Source organism: Euphorbia lathyris, chromosome 7 (genome assembly GCF_963576675.1).
Source record: "Euphorbia lathyris chromosome 7, ddEupLath1.1, whole genome shotgun sequence".
NCBI classification, from domain to species: Eukaryota; Viridiplantae; Streptophyta; class Magnoliopsida; order Malpighiales; family Euphorbiaceae; genus Euphorbia; species Euphorbia lathyris.
Genome location: NC_088916.1, coordinates 42,701,241 through 42,720,182, shown reverse-complemented (window position 1 = coordinate 42,720,182; position 18,942 = coordinate 42,701,241). Strand labels below are relative to the sequence as shown.

Here is an 18,942-nt window from a genome sequence, read left to right as displayed (position 1 = left end):
TTGTGGAAAATAGAGGAAATTGAAACGATACCATTACAGATGAAGAAAGAGGCAAGACCAACGAGAAAAGCAAGCATATAAGCTAAAAACATACCATTTCTATGGGAAATTGAACATAATACGTCAATAATCTCAAAAATCGATAATGATTGGTATTAGAAATTGAAGAAGATGAACCGAAGAAGAAGAAGAAGAAGAAGAAGAAGATCGATGATTGAATAGAACTAAGGGTAATTTTGTCCAAAATGGTTAAAAGTGTCTAATTTGGTAAGATGGAAGTAAAGTGGGTTAGATATGTAAAAGACCCCTCTTAATTGGGCTAGATTTGTAATTAGCCATTTGTTTAATGGATGTGTAGTAGATTTGACAAATAAAAACATTGATATTTTATAGATATTTTTTTTAGCAATTCATATTTGAATTGTTAGTTGCTAAATATAACTTTGTAAACATGGATAAATATTTGTGTTTTTCAACAGGACTACAAAGAATTCTCTTGTTATAAAATAGTGGTTGATGTCATGTTCTTAATCACTTTCTAAAAATAAAAGCATGTAAACCCATGCTATAGCTAGGTCTTTATTAATAATAAAAATATATTTAAAACAATGAAAAATATTTTTAAATTTTTATTAACAAATAAAAAGTAAAGAAGAATATAAGAAACATATTTATTCATACAAGTGAAACAAATATTTAAGAAGCAAGTTGCACTCCTCGGTCTGTCGGCGGTTTAAATGTCCCTAATATTGCCGACGTCAATACGGCTATGTTCCATAAATTATCTTGGCGGGTTCTTCATGAGGACAACTTGATTCCTAAACTGTTAAGGGGTCGGCTTCTTACTGGAAACAATATTCCTAAAAAAATCATTGGCGGCTCTTCCATTGGTGTTTCTCTTCGTTTCAGTCTCATTGCTATACGGAATAATATTTTTTGGAGCATCGGTGTCAATTCCAGACTTTGTTTCTGGACTGATAATTGGATTGTCCCTAATATTGCTACACAATTGCAAATTCCTCTCTCTGCGTAAAATGTTTTGAAGGACAAGGTCTCAGATTTTATTGTTGATGGTGCTTGGAGACCTAACCTGTCGGTCAGCGCCAATATTGCTTTCTCTATTAACCAGGTTCGCATTGGTAGTCAAGAAGACGATGTTTGCGCCTGGAAACCGAGCTCAAATGGGATTTTTACGGTGAAATCAACTATGTCTATCATCTGTCCTTCCCGTTCAGTTGATTGGGCGCGTTTCCTTTGGAAAGAATTTTTCCCACCTTCAAGATCTATTGTTTGCTGGAAGGCGAATTTAGGGAAGCTTAGCACCATGGATTTATTACGCGAAAAAGGTCTCATAATAGCTTCGCGTTGCCCTTTATGCGAAAGGAGTGAGGAATCTATCGCTCATATTTTTCTTCATTGCCCGTTCTCTTCACAGGTTTGGCGGAGTATCGGGGATGCTTTTGGGACCTCTGTTAATTGCACATCGACTATTAAAACTTTAATTATTTCGGCAGACCTAGCAAATTTCAGCAGTCAAATTTTTCAATTATGGAATTCGGCCATTGTTAGCGGTTTCTGGACTCTTTGGCAGGTTAGAAATGATAGCGTCTTTAATGATGTTAAACCTTCTATTATTCTCACATTGAAGACTATTTGGAAGTGTGTGAAGGAGGCTAGCATTGGGATGAAGGGATATATGCACAATACCGTTCTTGATAAGAAAATCCTGGACAATTTTGGAGTCAAGGGCATTGCTCGGTCAGTTCTCACTGTTTTCTCTCTAAAATGGCAGCCCCCCTCCTCAGCGGTGGATTAAAGTTAACACCGACGGGGCAACAGGCTTGATGGGAGCGGGCGCTGGCGGAATTTTTCGGACTTGCCGTGGTTTTCCTTTAGCTTGTTTTACGCATCCTTTGGGGGCAACAATAAGCTTTCATGGCTGAGTTGAAAGCGATGACCATTGCTATCCTCAAAACAGTTGAGCGGAATTGGTTTCCTTTGTGCATTGAGAGTGACTCAATCTATGCGATTGTGTTACTAAAATCGAGATCGAGAAATGTTCATTGGAGCCTTCTTTCGGATTGGTTGATTTGCCTTGACATTATTCGTACTCGTGCAGTTCGAATTTCTCATGTGTTTAGGAAGGGGAATGCAGTTGCAGATTGTCTTTCCAAGTTTGCTGTCACAGCTACCTCTGACTGTTGGTGGAACTCTTTTCCTTATTTTTGCTCTAATACTGTGTTTAGAGATGCAAATAGGACAGAGTATTTTCGCCTTGTTAAGTAGGCATTTGCTTTCATTGTATTGAACTTTTCTCTTTTTCTTTTTAATAAAGTTTTTTGGTTTCTTGGCCAGGGTTTGGTTGCTTAGTTGGTGCCAACCTAGTTGGGATTAACTTTCCTCCTTCCCTCCTTGAAACTCAGTTTCACTCAAAAAAATATTTAAGAAGCAAGCTGCGTTTTTTTTTTGGGAAGCAAACTTCGTTAATGAGCCGGAGAATGATAAAAGTTAAACAAAAGAAATGAGACAAAACTCGGTAATACATCAAAAAAGACTAGACTAGCACGTTGAGAAGCTGATCTTGCAAATGCATGAGTCAAGCTATTAGCTTGTCTTTTAATAAAACGGACTGAAAACCATTGTTAACTGATAATATGGACTTGCAACTTTGAATATGTCTCCAAATTCTGAGTGGTCGGTTGCTAATGAATGAATAGCAATCTGGCGTAGGTAATAGTCCGGGCAGAAATAGAGTTGTCGGCCGAGTCATGAAGAACAACGCTGAAACCAGTCTGGCCAAGCGACTTGAACTGAGCCATGTCCGTACAACACGACAGAAACCCCGGTGGCGGATGGTGGCAAGACAACATACACCTCGACTGCACAGTCAGTTCCCTCGCCGGCAAATGCTTCCGTTTTTGCATGTTGGCGTTTTCTACTACTCATGGAATTAGTAATAATGTTATTTCATACTCTTTTCTTTCTTTCTTTTTGCTTACAGGGAGGAGCAGGTGCTCCGAGACAGAAAAAGAAGAAAAAGAAAAGATAATAAAATAAATTGATCATATCCTAATCAATCGAGAGCTACTAATCCCTCGTCTGTCAACTTGCAACGTATCCCGGATGCCTGCAGGAAGTACTTCATACTCGTGATAGCCCAGGGACAGAAATCCTACAGGATGCTCTAAACAGCTCCCTACACTTTTTAATGTTATTTCATACTTTTATGGACTCATCAAGTTAGAAATAATGTTACTTTTTCTGTCTCAATATATAAGTCAGTATTATATAAGTTAATTTATGATGTTGTACAGAAATTAAAAACTACAATTAATAGAGTTAAATTAATAAATTTATATTGGTTAATTTAAAAAATATCCCACTCATCACGATACACTGAAAATTAAGATAAAAATTCAATATTTGGATCAAAAAAACCACATTAGAATTTCTTGAAAAACAAAAACATCTTAGATTTTGAAAAATACTTCATTTTCTAAAACGACTTATATAATGGGAGATGGAGTTAGTTATGTTAATCATGTTAGAATAAATTTTATAATTTAACAATACATGTAACTGAAAATCATTGTCAGCATAAATTATTTGCATTAGAATTGAAATAATATAAATAAAAAACTTCGTGGAATCTAACAAAAAGGAAATATAAGAGGACACGAGACAATAAATTAATTTTTGTTAGGTAAAGATGATAACTAAGGACAAAAAACTTTTAATATAAAATATTTTAACCTTATCATTGAAAAAACTCATGAGGTATTTAGACCAACTAAATCTCTATTCGAGAGGTATTATATTCGTGGAAAACAAAATACCAATGCATCACTTGCAACGGTTTACAACGAAAAAGGACTGGTTGGCAGACAATGATTATCAAAATTTGATGCGCTACATTAATTTTGTAAAAAATAATTGTACCTTAAAAAATGGAAAGTTCATTCTATACCCTATTTGTGGAACACCAAATATTACATTCATGCACAATTTCCAGACAGAGATGTCCCATCGGAACTACTTTACAAAGCACCGTCTTGATTTTAATGGTGTAAATTAAGGAAACTGAACTTTCCATGCTTTTAGTATACATAAAGAATAATTGAATTCTCACTGTAGGCTATGTACTTGCAAAATTGACAACAGCCCATGAGTCGCTTACTTCGCTGTCTGCCTTTTCACTCCCTGAGAACATAGACATCCTGTTATGTTAATAATGTATTCCAGTGTATGAGTTTGTTCAAAACGAATCAAGTCTAACCTGGCTTTATAGGCTCTGGATCAGTGACATGTCCGTCCTGACTAGACTGTGCAGTGCCACACAAATCACGAGCAATTGGGAACTGGCAATATGATGAATGCAACTGCTGATGTATTTCGGTCATTCTCCCGGATAGTTCATCACGTCTATCCATGTCAATAAGAACCTGACCAACTCAACAAACTTAAGACACCAAAAACAGATAGACTCGACTGTGTGAATGCGTGGCTGGAATCTACTTCAGTAACTACCTGTACAGCATCCTTCCTGAAGATTGGGTAAAATCTCTGTCTGCAATACTCATTAAAAAGAAGAGTGCAGATAAGTAGTGGAAAGGTGAAACCCGATGCAATTGGTGATTGTTTGATTCCAAAGACGCCAATAGCTATTATTTGAGTCAACACCAATGAAAATATTGTTGTATTATGAACCATAGGCCAAAAGATCCCTCCACCTTCATATTTCAGTATATATACATTGAGAATCTGCAGGATTGAAATGAAAAAATAATATAAAAATTGCTCATATGGAGAACCAAATCACTACATAAGAATGTCCAAAGATAGGAGTTACAGGTGAGCATTTCTATTTAAGACAACTACTACAACCTCCTCCACCTGCACACAAATATTTCTATTTCAGTCTCTCTTTTCACACACATACAAAACAGCTATCCTGTTCCATGGTTTTCAGTGTCCAATGAGTATAGAAAAATTCCTGGTCAAAAAGTACAATCAAGTCAATTTCCTAGTCATTCTAAGGGAATTTACAACACATACTATACAAATATTTAATAAAGGCTAGTGATAACTAACATTAATAAATCACTAGATAATTTCAAATTTATAATTCTACATAATTTTTTCTTAATTTCAAATTTATAATTCTACATAATTTTTTCTTGTGCTCAAAATATAGAATTTTAGCAAGTATATATATCTTAATAATCTTCTAAGTGAAAATAAAAAAAAAAAAAAAAAAATCCTCTTTCTATTCTGCTCTTGACTGTAGAAAATGTTTTCAGGTACTTTTTTGTGCCTAAAAATGATAATAATTTCATTTCGAACTCTCTGAGAAAACTTCATCGTAAAGAAATTTTCAGAAAGATATCACTGTCTGGGAAGGAAATAGTTAGATGGAGTACTAAAAGTACCAGAGTAGGATTTCCAAGAATAAGCAACATCTCAAATACAAAACAGTAAAACAACCAACAAACATGCTTTTTCAACAACTATTATTTTAACTTTCAACATCCATGAGCAAACTAGTACACTTCACAAAGAAATTAACAAGAGATGTCCTCTCTCAAGTTGTTCGATCGTATACTAAAACAAATCCTAATAACTCAAAACACATGAGAATATATTCAAAAGCAAAAGATAAAAGTTAAACAAATGGTACCAGAAGTTTAAAATTTCTTGCTCGAGTTTTAGAATAGAATGCATGAACAAGTTATACAATAGGCAGAAAACACACAATGCTCAAACAGACCTTGTTCATTTGCACCAGATGAGCAATGCAAGAAATTCAAATTCAAGTGAAGCTGTCAAAATTAAATGTGAAAAGAAGAGGAAGAATTCACTCACCTGGTTACGGTACACCAAGTAAGCCAATACAAAGTAAAACAGCAGAAAAGGCAATATTAAGGGTGCCATGATTGAACAAGTGAAGCCAATAAGACAAAACAGTAGGACCCTAGGAACTTCTGTATGGTATGGAAAGGTCATCAAGTCATCAGATGAGTCATCTAGGTTACGGAGAATGAATTTTTTGAACATGTTCCATCCAAGGGGAAAGATTTGCATTAATTCACAGCCCAGACTTGCCCAACCTGATGTTAAAACGTATGTCATGAAGAAGCTTGCCTGTAATCAAAACCATAATAATAATAAAATTAAAGCTTAAGCTTTCGAAACATACATAAAGTAACCTTAACTTGCTTTCGTTTATACACTGCAGGCAATTAATTAATGTTAAAGAACTATCCATATTGAAGGAATTTAGTTCCACCAGTTTTTTCCTAAGGATATTTCAAATATTAATATTGATCTTTATAATAAAAACATTTTGTCTATGGTTTCACTATGTGTGTGTATGAGGTTCCAACTGTTAATGTGTAACAAGAATTCTTTTTGTAAGTACGAGTTCCTTGTCATTTATGATTCGTAGCATTCATCTTTTCAAGCATACCCATCCATAAAGAAGAGCTCCATCTCTTGTGTCCTAACAAATATCATTAACCCATGTGAGGCAAAAAAATATTTTGAAAAGCATAGAGAGATAGTATCATGGCATGTATAGAGCTCTTTTTCTTGTATTGTTAGAACAATTTTTCAGTTTAAAAGACCTAAATATAATTTTAGGAAGCAGAGAGATCTCTGTCATTATTGAGTTCCGATTATTATTTGCATTATTGAGTTCCGATAATTATTTGAAAAGCATAGGGAGATAGTATTATCGCATGTATAGAGCTCTGTTGTATTGTTAAAACAAACAATCTGTGTTAAATACAGAGATATGGTCATATGTGAAAGAAGAATTTTATTCAGTCTACTAACAGTAGAAACTATGAGGATTAGCAATTACCAATAATAATATACATTTATTAAATTTTATGACCAATCAGAATTACCCATAAGGATATATAGTCAAATTATATTTGGTCAAATAAATGTTTTAACTCTATATCCTACTTTTGTGTATAGTATAAATTATACTCTAGACCTGTCATTATACCTTCTTTACCTTCATGAAGTATTTTTAGTAAAGTGTAAACACTTAAACGTTAGGTGAAAACAGCAATGTAAATGATAATACCAAAATAACATAAAATATACATTAAACACAACAAAAGTTAAAAAGACAAAATAACAGATGGGGATAACTTAATTAAAAAATAACAAACTAAGAAACATCACCTGGGTAGGTATTGCTTTGGCAAGTTCCATAGGTATGTCTTGTACGCTAGAGAAGACACTTAGATTACTGATAACAGAACCAGAAAGCACATTAACGAAGAAAACATTCCAGATTGTGAAGTATAAGATTTTTAAGCCTGCACTCCTTTTTCTTCCGCTACGAGAGACAGGCCCCTCCACTGATGAGAAGAACATCATCATTGGTGGAACAGTATACATAAACAACATTAAAATGACACTGGGCAAGTAACCTGTTACCACGTGGTTGACAAAGTCCCTACACAGGAGCACAAATAAGTTGGCATTAAAATGTGCTTGTTTGACTTTGTCAAGAAAACAATTGAGCATATTTTCAACTTATTTATTCTCCAGCAAAGTGGAAACTTAGAGGATCAACATCTCAGAATATGGAAGAAACAATAGTCTATTAGATTTTAATACAACCAAAATTGAATTCCATTAAATGAAGCCACATTCGTGTCCTACCAGTCTGTATTAATTTCAATATCACTGGATCTTGATCAAAAGCAATTGGAAGATAATGCCAAACCGGATTATTAAACCAGCGAATAGAGGCAACAGCACAATGCAATTCATTGAATGATTGCAGTTGCCATTACGCAGTAGAAAATTCATATAATGAACTTATCTTAAATTACTGAATACACTGTTGACTACTCCAAATTAACATTTACATCCAGTTTATTGATGCATGCAAGTTCACTTTTCATAAATTCCTGAATCCAACTCCATAAGCATATATGCACGCCATGAAAAAAAGTTTCAGAAAAAGAGCACTGAAAATGAAAAATGACAAGCATAAACCATATATTGATCATTAAAGAACAAAATAATACTACTCACTTTTTCAGAAGTCCTTTAAGAAATGGGAACATTTTTGATAGCTTATCTAGTTGTGTTAAGCCTTGCACAAATGTCACAGGAATAAGAAAAAGAAACATGAAGACTATAGCAGCCAGCAGTATTGCTATCTTGCGGAGCCAAAGCTGTCTATAAGGTATAGAGAGGTTTGACCATAAAACGTCATGTGGTTCTGGAGCCATTTCAGATACCCACTTCATGGGGTTTGATGATTGAAGCATCTGAGTGGCAACCACAGCTGAATATCTACTCTTGAAGAAAACAAAAGCAGTGGCACACTCCTACATTAAAGCAAATAGATTTAGCTACCATGATCACTTATAAAACTAAAAGTTACTAACTAATTTTGGCAGTCAAAATTCTATACCAACATATATCACGCAATGCATCAATCAAAAACAAACATGGACATAAAATAGAGCCACATGTCATGAGTCTCTCCATGAAAGATCGAAAGCCACATATTATTAGCTAATTGTGTTATTTGAATTATTATGCTAATTCATTACCAGTATCTAACTATCTTTTGTTAAAATGGCATTCCAATGATTAAAAATTATCAATAAGATAACACAAAAAAGATGAGTTAGAACTTTACAAGGGCCTTAAGACAGCTATTATGAACACATGGGAAAATATATAAACACAAAATATGGGCACAATATTAAACACGAGCAAATAGTTCAAAGACCTAAAAAAAAATGTGTGTCAGATATAGATCAGAAGATAGCACAGTCCTTAAGCATAAGCATTGCATGGTCAATCAAATATTCCAACTCAGAGTTGTGAAAAGTTTGACATGGAATGACTCTCAGAAATCAAAGAAAATTTTAACATAATTGCAACATGGCTTATCATTCCATGGAGCAGCAAGTTTTGGGCAATGAGAGAATCAAGTGTTGTCATGGATGTGCAGACATACAAAAGATCATACAGATAAAGACAAAATACATTCAAAATAGGGTGACAACAATACATTCAAATCCACTCATACAGAAGGTGGATTAAGCTAAAACATTTGAATTATAAGAGATACAGAAGTGAGGATTAAACCCAGTTTGATACATGGAAAAAAAAAGTGAAAGAATTTAATGCTAGATCTTTCTGAAGATATAACCCTCAACACAATAATCAGGAACTGGATCATATACTTAATTGAATCAAGTTCATCCTAAGTTGATAAAAGAAGATAACGTTAGGTAATATAAAGTTGTGATGTAGCTATGACACTGATATAATGTCACAAATTTTTACCTCCCGTAGATTGATGAAGGGAATAATATTTAGCAGATAACAAGACATAGGGGACATTCATATGAACTTCTTTGTCAGGGTAACAAAACCTCAAAAACTTCATGTTCAATGGAGAACCAAATAATAAAATAGATGCAGAAATCACATTCCCATTATGATAATTATTGAATCTGGTTGCTAAAAGTTCTTACATCATCACGTGTAGCCAGATCAAGATCAGTAAAGCTAATGTCATTGGGACTGATATCTCCACTGCTACTGGAGAGCATCTTAAAAGAAGATGTACTTCTTCCGCAAAAGCAACATGGTCTTAAACTTGACCGATCAAGAGGAACAGAAATAAACATACTGCACATCCTTTCTGCATCCACCTATAAGGGAGACATCCCAAAATCATAATCAGAATGTGCCATAAAATATAATCATGCATGCATGGAATGGATTAGAAGTCAAACAAAAAGTGAAAAGGTGTAAGTAAGAGTCTAATAAGTTGATAATGATAAATATGCTGGAGCCGATAATGATAAAGTATGTTGGAGCCGACTACATAGTTTCATAAAGTCAGTTACTATTCCTGAATAGAAGCAATTTTACCTCTAGCATCAAGTACCTAGTCATCAAAATAAAATATCATCGACTATATCAGAAATTATAGATCAATAACATAAGATCATTATGTCAAAATTAAATGAAATTAGATCATCACAATCAACAAACACTTATTTTCCCACTTTATGATGGCTTGTTTGGTTATTCTAGGCCTCAATAAACACCAGCTAAATTTGATTAATAGAATCTTCAAATCACCAGTTTTCAGAAATTTTCCCTTTAAATCCTACGTAGAGGTCCATTACCAATATAGTCATACAAAAAAATCTGTTAATTATAATCAACTAATAATAGAATTCTTATTGTCAATAGTTTTCTATTTCACTTCATCTTTCAAACCCATAAAGTTCTATGTAGAAGAAAGTAATCCACAAGACTAAAAGAAACTGAGCTTGATTTTTTTTTTAAAACAACAACGTTCCTTTGTAAGTGGAAGGAACAGAATTGACTCGCATATTATTAATATGGTCTTGATTACTCAATGCACATTGATGAAAAAAGATAAGAATGGGGATATATCAAATCTTTAATAAATAATAATCATAAAACCTGCTAGCAAGCTAGGTTTTTTTTAAAGAAGAAAAGGAAAATGCAGAACTCCCTAAATCCTATAACCATTCAATTATCTTGGTATAGTTCCATTGATAGAGATTGGATATAAGAAACTTGCCAAACAGGTTAGTACTAACACACAAAACACAGTGAACACACAGAAGAGAGAAGAAATAGAGATTTCTGATTAAAATACTAGAACAGAGAATAAAGAACAATAATAAAGATAGAAAGATAAGTGAATTGAACCCAGGCTCAATTCCCTTCTCTACCACAATGGCAGAGCCTCTGCTAAAAGCAGCCTAACAGAAAAGATACCCAAAATTCTCAATGCCAAATCCTCCCAAAAAACGTACCCTAAATACCCTTTTTTGCCTTTTTACTTTCCAGCTCACCAATCCCCAAAAGGTACTAACAGAATTCCCAAACTAATTAGACTTTTGTCCTCTTGTGCCTTTGCCTCTCCTAGTGTACACGTGCCATACTTTGGGTCTGCCCATCACCCCCATTCCCATCTAAAACATTACCAGCCCTCTCTCTATCAATACCCCGGTCCTGAAGAACAGTCTTGTCCTCAAGACTACAACAACAACATCAAAACCTTAGTCCCGAAATGATTCAAGGTCGGCTAACATGAACCATCGTATAAAACCGTGAAATCAAGTCGTGTCAGCAACACAAATTCGCTCCCTCCACTCCGTCCTATCCACTACCATATTTTCCTCAATTCCCAGTAAACTCATATCACTCTCGATCACCCTCCTCCAAGTTTGCTTAGGTCTTCCCCTGCCCCTCACCACTACATCCCTTTGCCACTCTTCGGTCCTCCTAACCGGCGCATCAAGCGCACTACGTCTCACATGGCCAAACCACCTTAGTCGGTTTTCTCTCATTTTATTCTCAATAGATGTAACCCCTACTTTTGTCCTAATTATTTCATTACTCACCCGATCCTTTCTCGTATGACCACACATCCATCTCAACATATGCATCTCCGCCACCGACATCTTATGGATGTGACAGTGTTTCACTGCCCAACACTCCGTACCATATAACAATGCTGGTCTGATTGCCGTGCGGTAGAATTTTCCCTTCAATCTATTAGGCATGCCGGGGTCACAAAGGAAACCCGTAGCACTCTTCCACTTCGACCAAGCAGATTTAATCCTATGAGCAACATCTCCATCTACTTCTCCATCCGTTTGGATAATAGATCCTAAATACCGGAAGCAATCCGAGGCCTGAACAACTCTCCCATCTAGGGTGATTGTCTCTGCCTCCCTACTCCTATGGCCGCTAAACTTACACTCCAAATATTCAGTCTTACTTCGGCTCAACTTAAAGCCTCTAGATTCTAGAGTTTGTCTCCATAGTTCCAATTTCCTCTCCACTCCTTCTTTCGTCTCATCAACCAACACAATATCATCTGCAAACAACATGCACCATGGTATACCATCTTGAAGTGAACTTGTTAGTTCATCCATAACGATGGCAAAAAGAAATGGGCTTAGTGCGGAACCTTGATGCACTCCAATCGTAATAGGGAACTCTTCAGTCTTCCCAACACTAGTAAGTACACTCGTGCATGCTCCCTCATACATGTCCTTTATGAAAACCATATGCAAGTCTTTCTTCTTATTTCGATAGTGCTCCATTAATTGTCTCATTAGATGGATGGCTTCCATAGTTGATCTTCCCGGCATAAAGCCATATGCAAGTCTTTCTTCTTATTTCGATAGTGCTCCATTAATTGTCTCATTAGATGGATGGCTTCCATAGTTGATCTTCCCGGCATAAAGCCAAACTGGTTTTCCGAGATCTTCACCGTCCTCCTTAGCCTTTGTTCGATCACTCGCTCCTAAAGTTTCATAGTGTGACTCATTAATTTGATTCCTCGATAGTTGGCACAATCTTGGACATCGCCTTTGTTCTTATACAAAGGGATTAAGATATTTTTCCTCCATTCTGATAGCATCTTATTGTTTCTCCAAATTTTGTTGAAGAACGTCGTCAACCATTCGATTCCTCATTCTCCCAAACATCTCCAAATCTCAATAGGGATGCCATCAGGTCCTACTGCTTTCTTCAACCTCATCTTATTTAATGCCATTTTGACTTCACCATTTTGAATTCTCCGCAGGCATTCATGATTTATCATATCGTGAGGGATACTTATATCTCCAAAATCTTATCTGCGATCTCCATTAAATAAGTCATCAAAATAGGACCTCCATCGTTCCTTGATATCCTTATCTCCAACTAGGACTTTCTGGTCCACATCCTTCACACATTTAACTTTTCCGAGATCTCGCGTCTTCCTATCTCTCATCCGAGCAATTCTATATATGTCTCTTTCCCCTTCCTTCGTATCCAATCTTGTATACAGATCTCGATTCACCTTTGCTCTAGCACCTCGTATGACCTTCTTTACTTCCCTTTTAGCTTCTTTGTATTTTTCGTAGTTCTCATCACTCGTACATTTCCCCAATATTTTATAGGATTCTCGCTTACTCTTTATTGCTTGTCGTACTTCTTCTGTCCACCAAGATGTGTCCTTACCCGGTAGCATGCTACCTTTAGATTCCCCTAGAACTTCTTTCGCTACTTCCCTTATACTATGCTCCATCTTAGTCCAAATCGAATCTATATTTAAATCCATATTACAAGTCCAAATATCTTTTTTGGTCATCTCATCCACAAATTTTTGTTGATTCTCCCCTTGCAATTTCCACCACTTAATCTTAGTCTCCACTTGTGGTGTTCGTTTTCTTATACATTTCCTACTTCGAAAATCAAGCACCACTACTCTATGTTGGGTTGTCGTTCTCTCACCAGGGATCACCTTACAGTCAATATAACTCGTTCTCCAAGCACTCCTAACTAAGAAGAAGTCAATTTGGCTCGCATTACCGCAACTCCTATAAGTCACTAAGTGGGATGTTCTCTTCATAAACCATGTGTTCATGATACTCAAGTCATAGGCTGATGCGAATTCCAAAATATCATTTCCTGCTTCATTCTTATCTCCAAAACCATACCCTCCATGAACACTCTCAAACCCATCTCGCCTAGAACCCACGTGTCCATTGAGATCACCCCCCAGTACCATCTTTTCATCCCTAGGAACCTGTTGCACCACTTCCTCTAAGTCTTCCCAAATCTAATCCTATTTGTGGCGCATATGCACTGAAGACGTTCACAACCTCATCCCCTATCACTAGCTTAACACTCATAATTCTATCGCTCTTCCTAGACACCGCTACTACATCATCAATATACTCCCGATCAATAAGAATACCTACTCCATTTCTACCCTTATCCTTTCCGTACCAAAGCTTATAAACCCCAAGGAGCTATCTCTCTAGCCTTGGCTCCAACCCACTTGGTTTCTTGTAGACACATTATATTTATTCTCCTCCTCTTCATAACATCTACAATTTCGACTAATCTTCCTGTCAAAGAACCTATGTTCCATGTCCCAAAGCGTAACCTACTACCCTTACCCCTACCCCTACCATTACCGTGGACTTCTGCACCACGCATTTAGCCAAGATAGAATGAGGAAGTAGGCTGGTAGGACTGGCCAATTCCAATTCCGAGGGAAGAGAAGAAACCACAGGATGTTGACCCACGGCGCGTTTCGGCAATGATATGCCATGCTGCCGACACGTGCCACAATCTAATACGGACCGTAGAAACAAAGCGCGAGCTTAGGACAGATAATCTCTGTTTTGTTCAAGCATATTCATTAATTTAGGGATATGAACTGCTAAAACTAAGTTTTATTTTGAAACAAATATTTATCAACTAAAATATAAGAAAGATCTTATGAACATTCAAACCAAGAACTGACTCCCTTGATGGCTAGATATGAATAAAAAGTTAAACTGGTAAGGAATTGAGTCAGCCGCGCACCATTAATTTGTGAATAATGCCATGTTTATACACCATTTGGTGTGACAGGTAGCATGATGCATAATAATCTGAGAAGAATTTTTTCACTGTAGCACTGTATGATTCTCCTATAGATCTTGGAACTGCACGGACAAGAATGGTAAAATGACTTGGATTGGGAGGAGATTTATTTATATGTGCAAGCCTCATTTCAGTAATGCTTTTATATTCCTGCATTGAAATGGCAGAGGTTAAACAATCACAATATAATGATATATGCATGTTAAAGGCATGAAATTTTCATGCTTTGTAGATTAAGAAAAAGAAAATGAGAAACTAGATATGATTTTAGATCCTTACAAAGTAAAGGAGAATGCAAGCTGAGCAAGTTATGACGTATAAAGAAAGACAATGAGCCCATAGCCTGACATGGATTTGAACAGAAGATAAGGATGTATCAGTATTCATTAAACAAAAATTAGAGAAATGAGTTAGATAGGCATCACAAATATAGTCGCAGAATAACCCAATTGACAAAAAGCCTGGTTTGAAATAAAAGTTCCCAGAGCCAATTCCTTTTTATTGTTTTTTTAATTTAATTAAGTTCTTGCTAGAGAAATCAATTATATTTCTAAAACTAAAACGTCCTTTTCTTAAGTCTTACAAAAAACAAAAGAAAAGAAAGAAAGAAACAGTCAAACAAAGACAATAAGAAAAATAAAATAAAATAAATCTACACTTTCATTGTAGGCAACTTACACAGGTTAAATAGATGCTCAAGTAAGATCAATATCTAAATGACTTAGAGCATCTCCAACAGCCTCTTAAGTTGGCTCTTAAGTTAAAATTTGAGGAGGGAGAATGAAAATTCATCTCCAACAGCCTCTTAGTGGCTCCTCAAATCACTAAGAACCTCTCCATCCTCTCTCAGAGAGCATCTCTCCACCTCTTAGTGCCTCCTAACTTCATTTTTTATTAATAATTTATTATTGATCTCCTCACACTATTGGTAATGTAACAATAAAGGTAACAATAAAGAATAATCTTAATAATTTATTATTGGTAATGTAACAATAAAGAATAATTTATTATTGGTAATGTAACAATAAAGAATAATCTTAATAATAAAATAATAAATAAGGAGTGAATATAAGGAGCATTGTTGGAGATGATATATCTTAGCCACTCTTAAATCACTAAGAGTCAATTATTTATATTATTTTTAGAGAGCTCACTAAGAGTCTCTTGGAGATGCTCTTAATAGATAGCTAAATAATTAGGAAAACAAAACTCATACCATCTGGAACCTTCTTTGACATTCCCTATTGTAAAAACATCTAGCGACTCTGATGGGATCTTCTTGTGTTGCATGTCTTTTCCATAATAATTCATTGGAAGCACTAGAAGAAGGCAAATTATTGCAGCAATAGAAAATATACGCATACTGCAGAGAAAACCACCCATAATCAGGCATATGGTCACATAAAAAAAAACTCTCATTTGTGAATCTAAGATGTAAACTTACTAGAATAGTGAATAACATCAAAAATTGATATCCTTAGGGAAAACATAAATGAAAATTTCAACCACTATTGTCATATTTCTTAAACTACCAAAGAAAGTGGTAAGACTGTTGATAATTCCTCAAAGACAACAAAATTTCCCACCACTAATTACCCAACCGCAGTCTCAAATATTAAATCATTTATTTTATCCAGCAAAATCAATTCACCTGAAAGCTTGTAAGACTGTTCATTATTCTAGCCAGTTCAACTTCCTAGTGTTGTCGTCAAATTAAAAGAATATAGCCACCTGTCGAGGTGGTGTGGTGTGTGAGTGATAAAGAGCACAATGGGAATTTGTCTAAAATAAATTTACCATCAAACCAAGAAATATAGAACAAGCTCAAAAAACATTAAATAAAACAAAATTAGGAGACTGGTCATTTCCTCCATACACACAATCCAACCAGAATATAATCACCTAAATACGAGCAGCCTTTGAAAGGCCAATGCATCAAGTCCACCAATAGCAAGAATTTCATCTTCAGTTGTTTCCCAGGCCTTCAGTATCCAACTTGGAGAAGGCACAAATCTATCGATTGAGAAGAAGTCAATGTTCCTTACGCGTACTGAAGCAAGCCTCCGCCCAAAATACACAACCCTGTTGCTAGGTTGTTTTCTCAATACAGAATAGAGCGAGAAAAGCACCACACATACACCTATATTGATCCCAGCTGAAGTTAAAAGAGCAGCAATGTCCATTTGTCTCTACTGTATCTGCAATCATTCAATTCTCATTTGACCGAAGTGCAAAATATACAGCAGCGAGAGAGAATTACAGTAAAAATCACCGATATGATGAGTATCCAATATGACTTTTATGCATTTTGAACTGCTAAGCCAAGAATTTTAACGGTCTACTTTACATAAAAGAATAATCATGACATTGTAACTTCTCCAACTCGAGAATTTGAGAAATCATGCAATTTAAAAAAAGAAAACAACGATATCCAGAATGAAAATGGCATTACACAGACCAAAATAGAAAATACGGAAACAAGAAAGGAAAAGAAAGCATACCTATTAAACATCTAATCCGGCGTGTAAGAAGAGATCAGCGCAGCAGAGATCGTGCCAGTAGCTTACACGCCATTGACACGCGTGTGCTTCGACTTTACATGAACATGAACATGAAGATTCAGAAAATCTGTGAATTATGAGAGTGAGAAACACAGAGAATTATTGAAATCCAAAATCTTACTTTTCCTTTTTTATTTGAGTGGAGAAATCCTAAATCTTAAAATATAATTAAATTGAAAATTTTAAAAATCCAGCAAAGTTTTGAATGGAAAAGGGAAAAGAAAATAAAAATAAAGTCGGTTACTCCACGCAAAATTAATAATTAATTTTTGTTAGGTGTGTGTTTGCGGAAATAAAGCAATAAAGGAAAATAGATAAGCGAATGCCACGGTGTAAGGGAAGGAGATTCGAGAGAAAGCCACGTGGCAGACAGTTAGATATGTGAGATGCTGCTGACCAACCAAACTGTAGCCAGCCCAGTAGATACTGCATGCATGATGATATCCATTTGGTTTGTAGAGAATAGAGAAAGAATGATCTTCGTTGTATCTTCCATTGTTATTCTTTTTTATTCTTATTCTCCACATCTCTTCATATCTAGATTGAGGCGGCTGGGTGGGTTTTCTATTTCATAGTTTCTGGAATTAAGGGGTTATATATCCCCTAATTCCATTTCAATCTCATTCGCACATCAAGATTGTCATCAGCGGCTCAGATTGATTCCCACAATATTTATTAAACCCACTTACTTCATTGCAGGCAGTTTTTTCGCTGATAAATGGTCAATGATTTTTTTCTTTTAGTGATTATATGTGTCAATGCCTATGGTAATATGGAAAGCCATGATTTGGGGGACTAATTATGTGTCAATGCCTATGGTAATATGGAAAGCCATGTTTTACATTTTTATTTCAAAACAAATTATGTTTTCTATAAACAAAATAATATAAAAGGTTAAGGTGCAAAAATATCCCTAACGTTTTGGGTCAGGAGCAATTTTACCTCAAACATCTAAAATTATGCAATTTTACCCTTAACGTGGGTAGCCAAAAGCAATTTTACCTTTAACGTTGATAATTTTGATCAATTTTATCCATATTATAAAACACATATATTTTTATTCCTTATTCTGCACCAATTTCATATCAATTCGTTCTTAAAAAAAATATTTCATGTTTTTTTTATAATTTAATAATAAAATTGGAGATTAATATTTATAAATTCAGTGATTTTTTTTTCCAATTCGTACAAAAGACAGTATATTTTTTTTTCATATCCCAACATATGTTTGTAATTTGTTACTGATAAAATAACGCACATGTGAAGTGTAGATAACAAGATTCATAACCGAAAAGACAGTCGGGTGAATTATTTCTCAAATTTAACCATATTTAACAACATTAGATGTAGAATTGCTCTTGGGTTTCAACGTTTGGGAGTAAAATTACACTATTTTAGACGTTAGGGGTAAAATTACTCCTGATCCAAAACGTTAGGGGCATTTTTACACCTTAACCTTTATTGTGTGACAATGACCAATTTTATAATTAACCAAAAGGAGTGGCAAATTTGTAAATAAAAGGAAAGAGAAAATTGTTTTATTTTTTCTTTAAAATGCATTTTCCCGACTTTTCCAATCTCGTTTTTCAAAAATTTTTATACTGTTGGACTCGTCTTAATTAGACGGTCATTTTAAGATCCCAGAAGTTCGGGTAAAAAAAATTCCGGTGAACGGAATCCGGCGATCTGTTTTTCTGTGAGAACAAATGTCCAGAAAATTCTCAAAAAATTTAAAAAAATGTAAAACATCATTCTGAGAAACTTTAATTCTTGACTCAAAGTGAGATTTCTTACGGTTTAATCTCAAATCAACGGAATCCGATAATTAGATGGGCGTTTTCCGGTGAGAAATCCGAAAGTGCCCAGAAAATTCTCAAAATATTCCAGAAAATGTAAAACATTATTTAGAGAAACT

General features: G+C 35.1%; 1 protein-coding gene across 1 annotated transcript; it reads right to left on the bottom strand.

Annotated features, from left to right (window-relative positions):
- Positions 1 to 3,780: 3,780 nt before the first annotated feature.
- LOC136235431 (CSC1-like protein RXW8) lies at positions 3,781 to 17,558 on the bottom strand. The gene is made up of 12 exons (XM_066025097.1): positions 16,968 to 17,558; positions 16,369 to 16,664; positions 15,683 to 15,829; positions 14,746 to 14,809; positions 14,407 to 14,616; positions 9,522 to 9,701; positions 8,059 to 8,357; positions 7,195 to 7,471; positions 5,863 to 6,141; positions 4,528 to 4,761; positions 4,277 to 4,442; positions 3,781 to 4,200 (listed from the first exon to the last, which is right to left on the bottom strand). The coding sequence occupies exons 2-12, from the start codon at positions 16,647 to 16,649 to the stop codon at positions 4,136 to 4,138; spliced, it is 2,202 nt and encodes a 733-aa protein (XP_065881169.1). The 5' UTR covers positions 16,650 to 16,664; positions 16,968 to 17,558; the 3' UTR covers positions 3,781 to 4,135.
- Between the last annotated feature and the right edge of the window lie 1,384 nt (positions 17,559 to 18,942).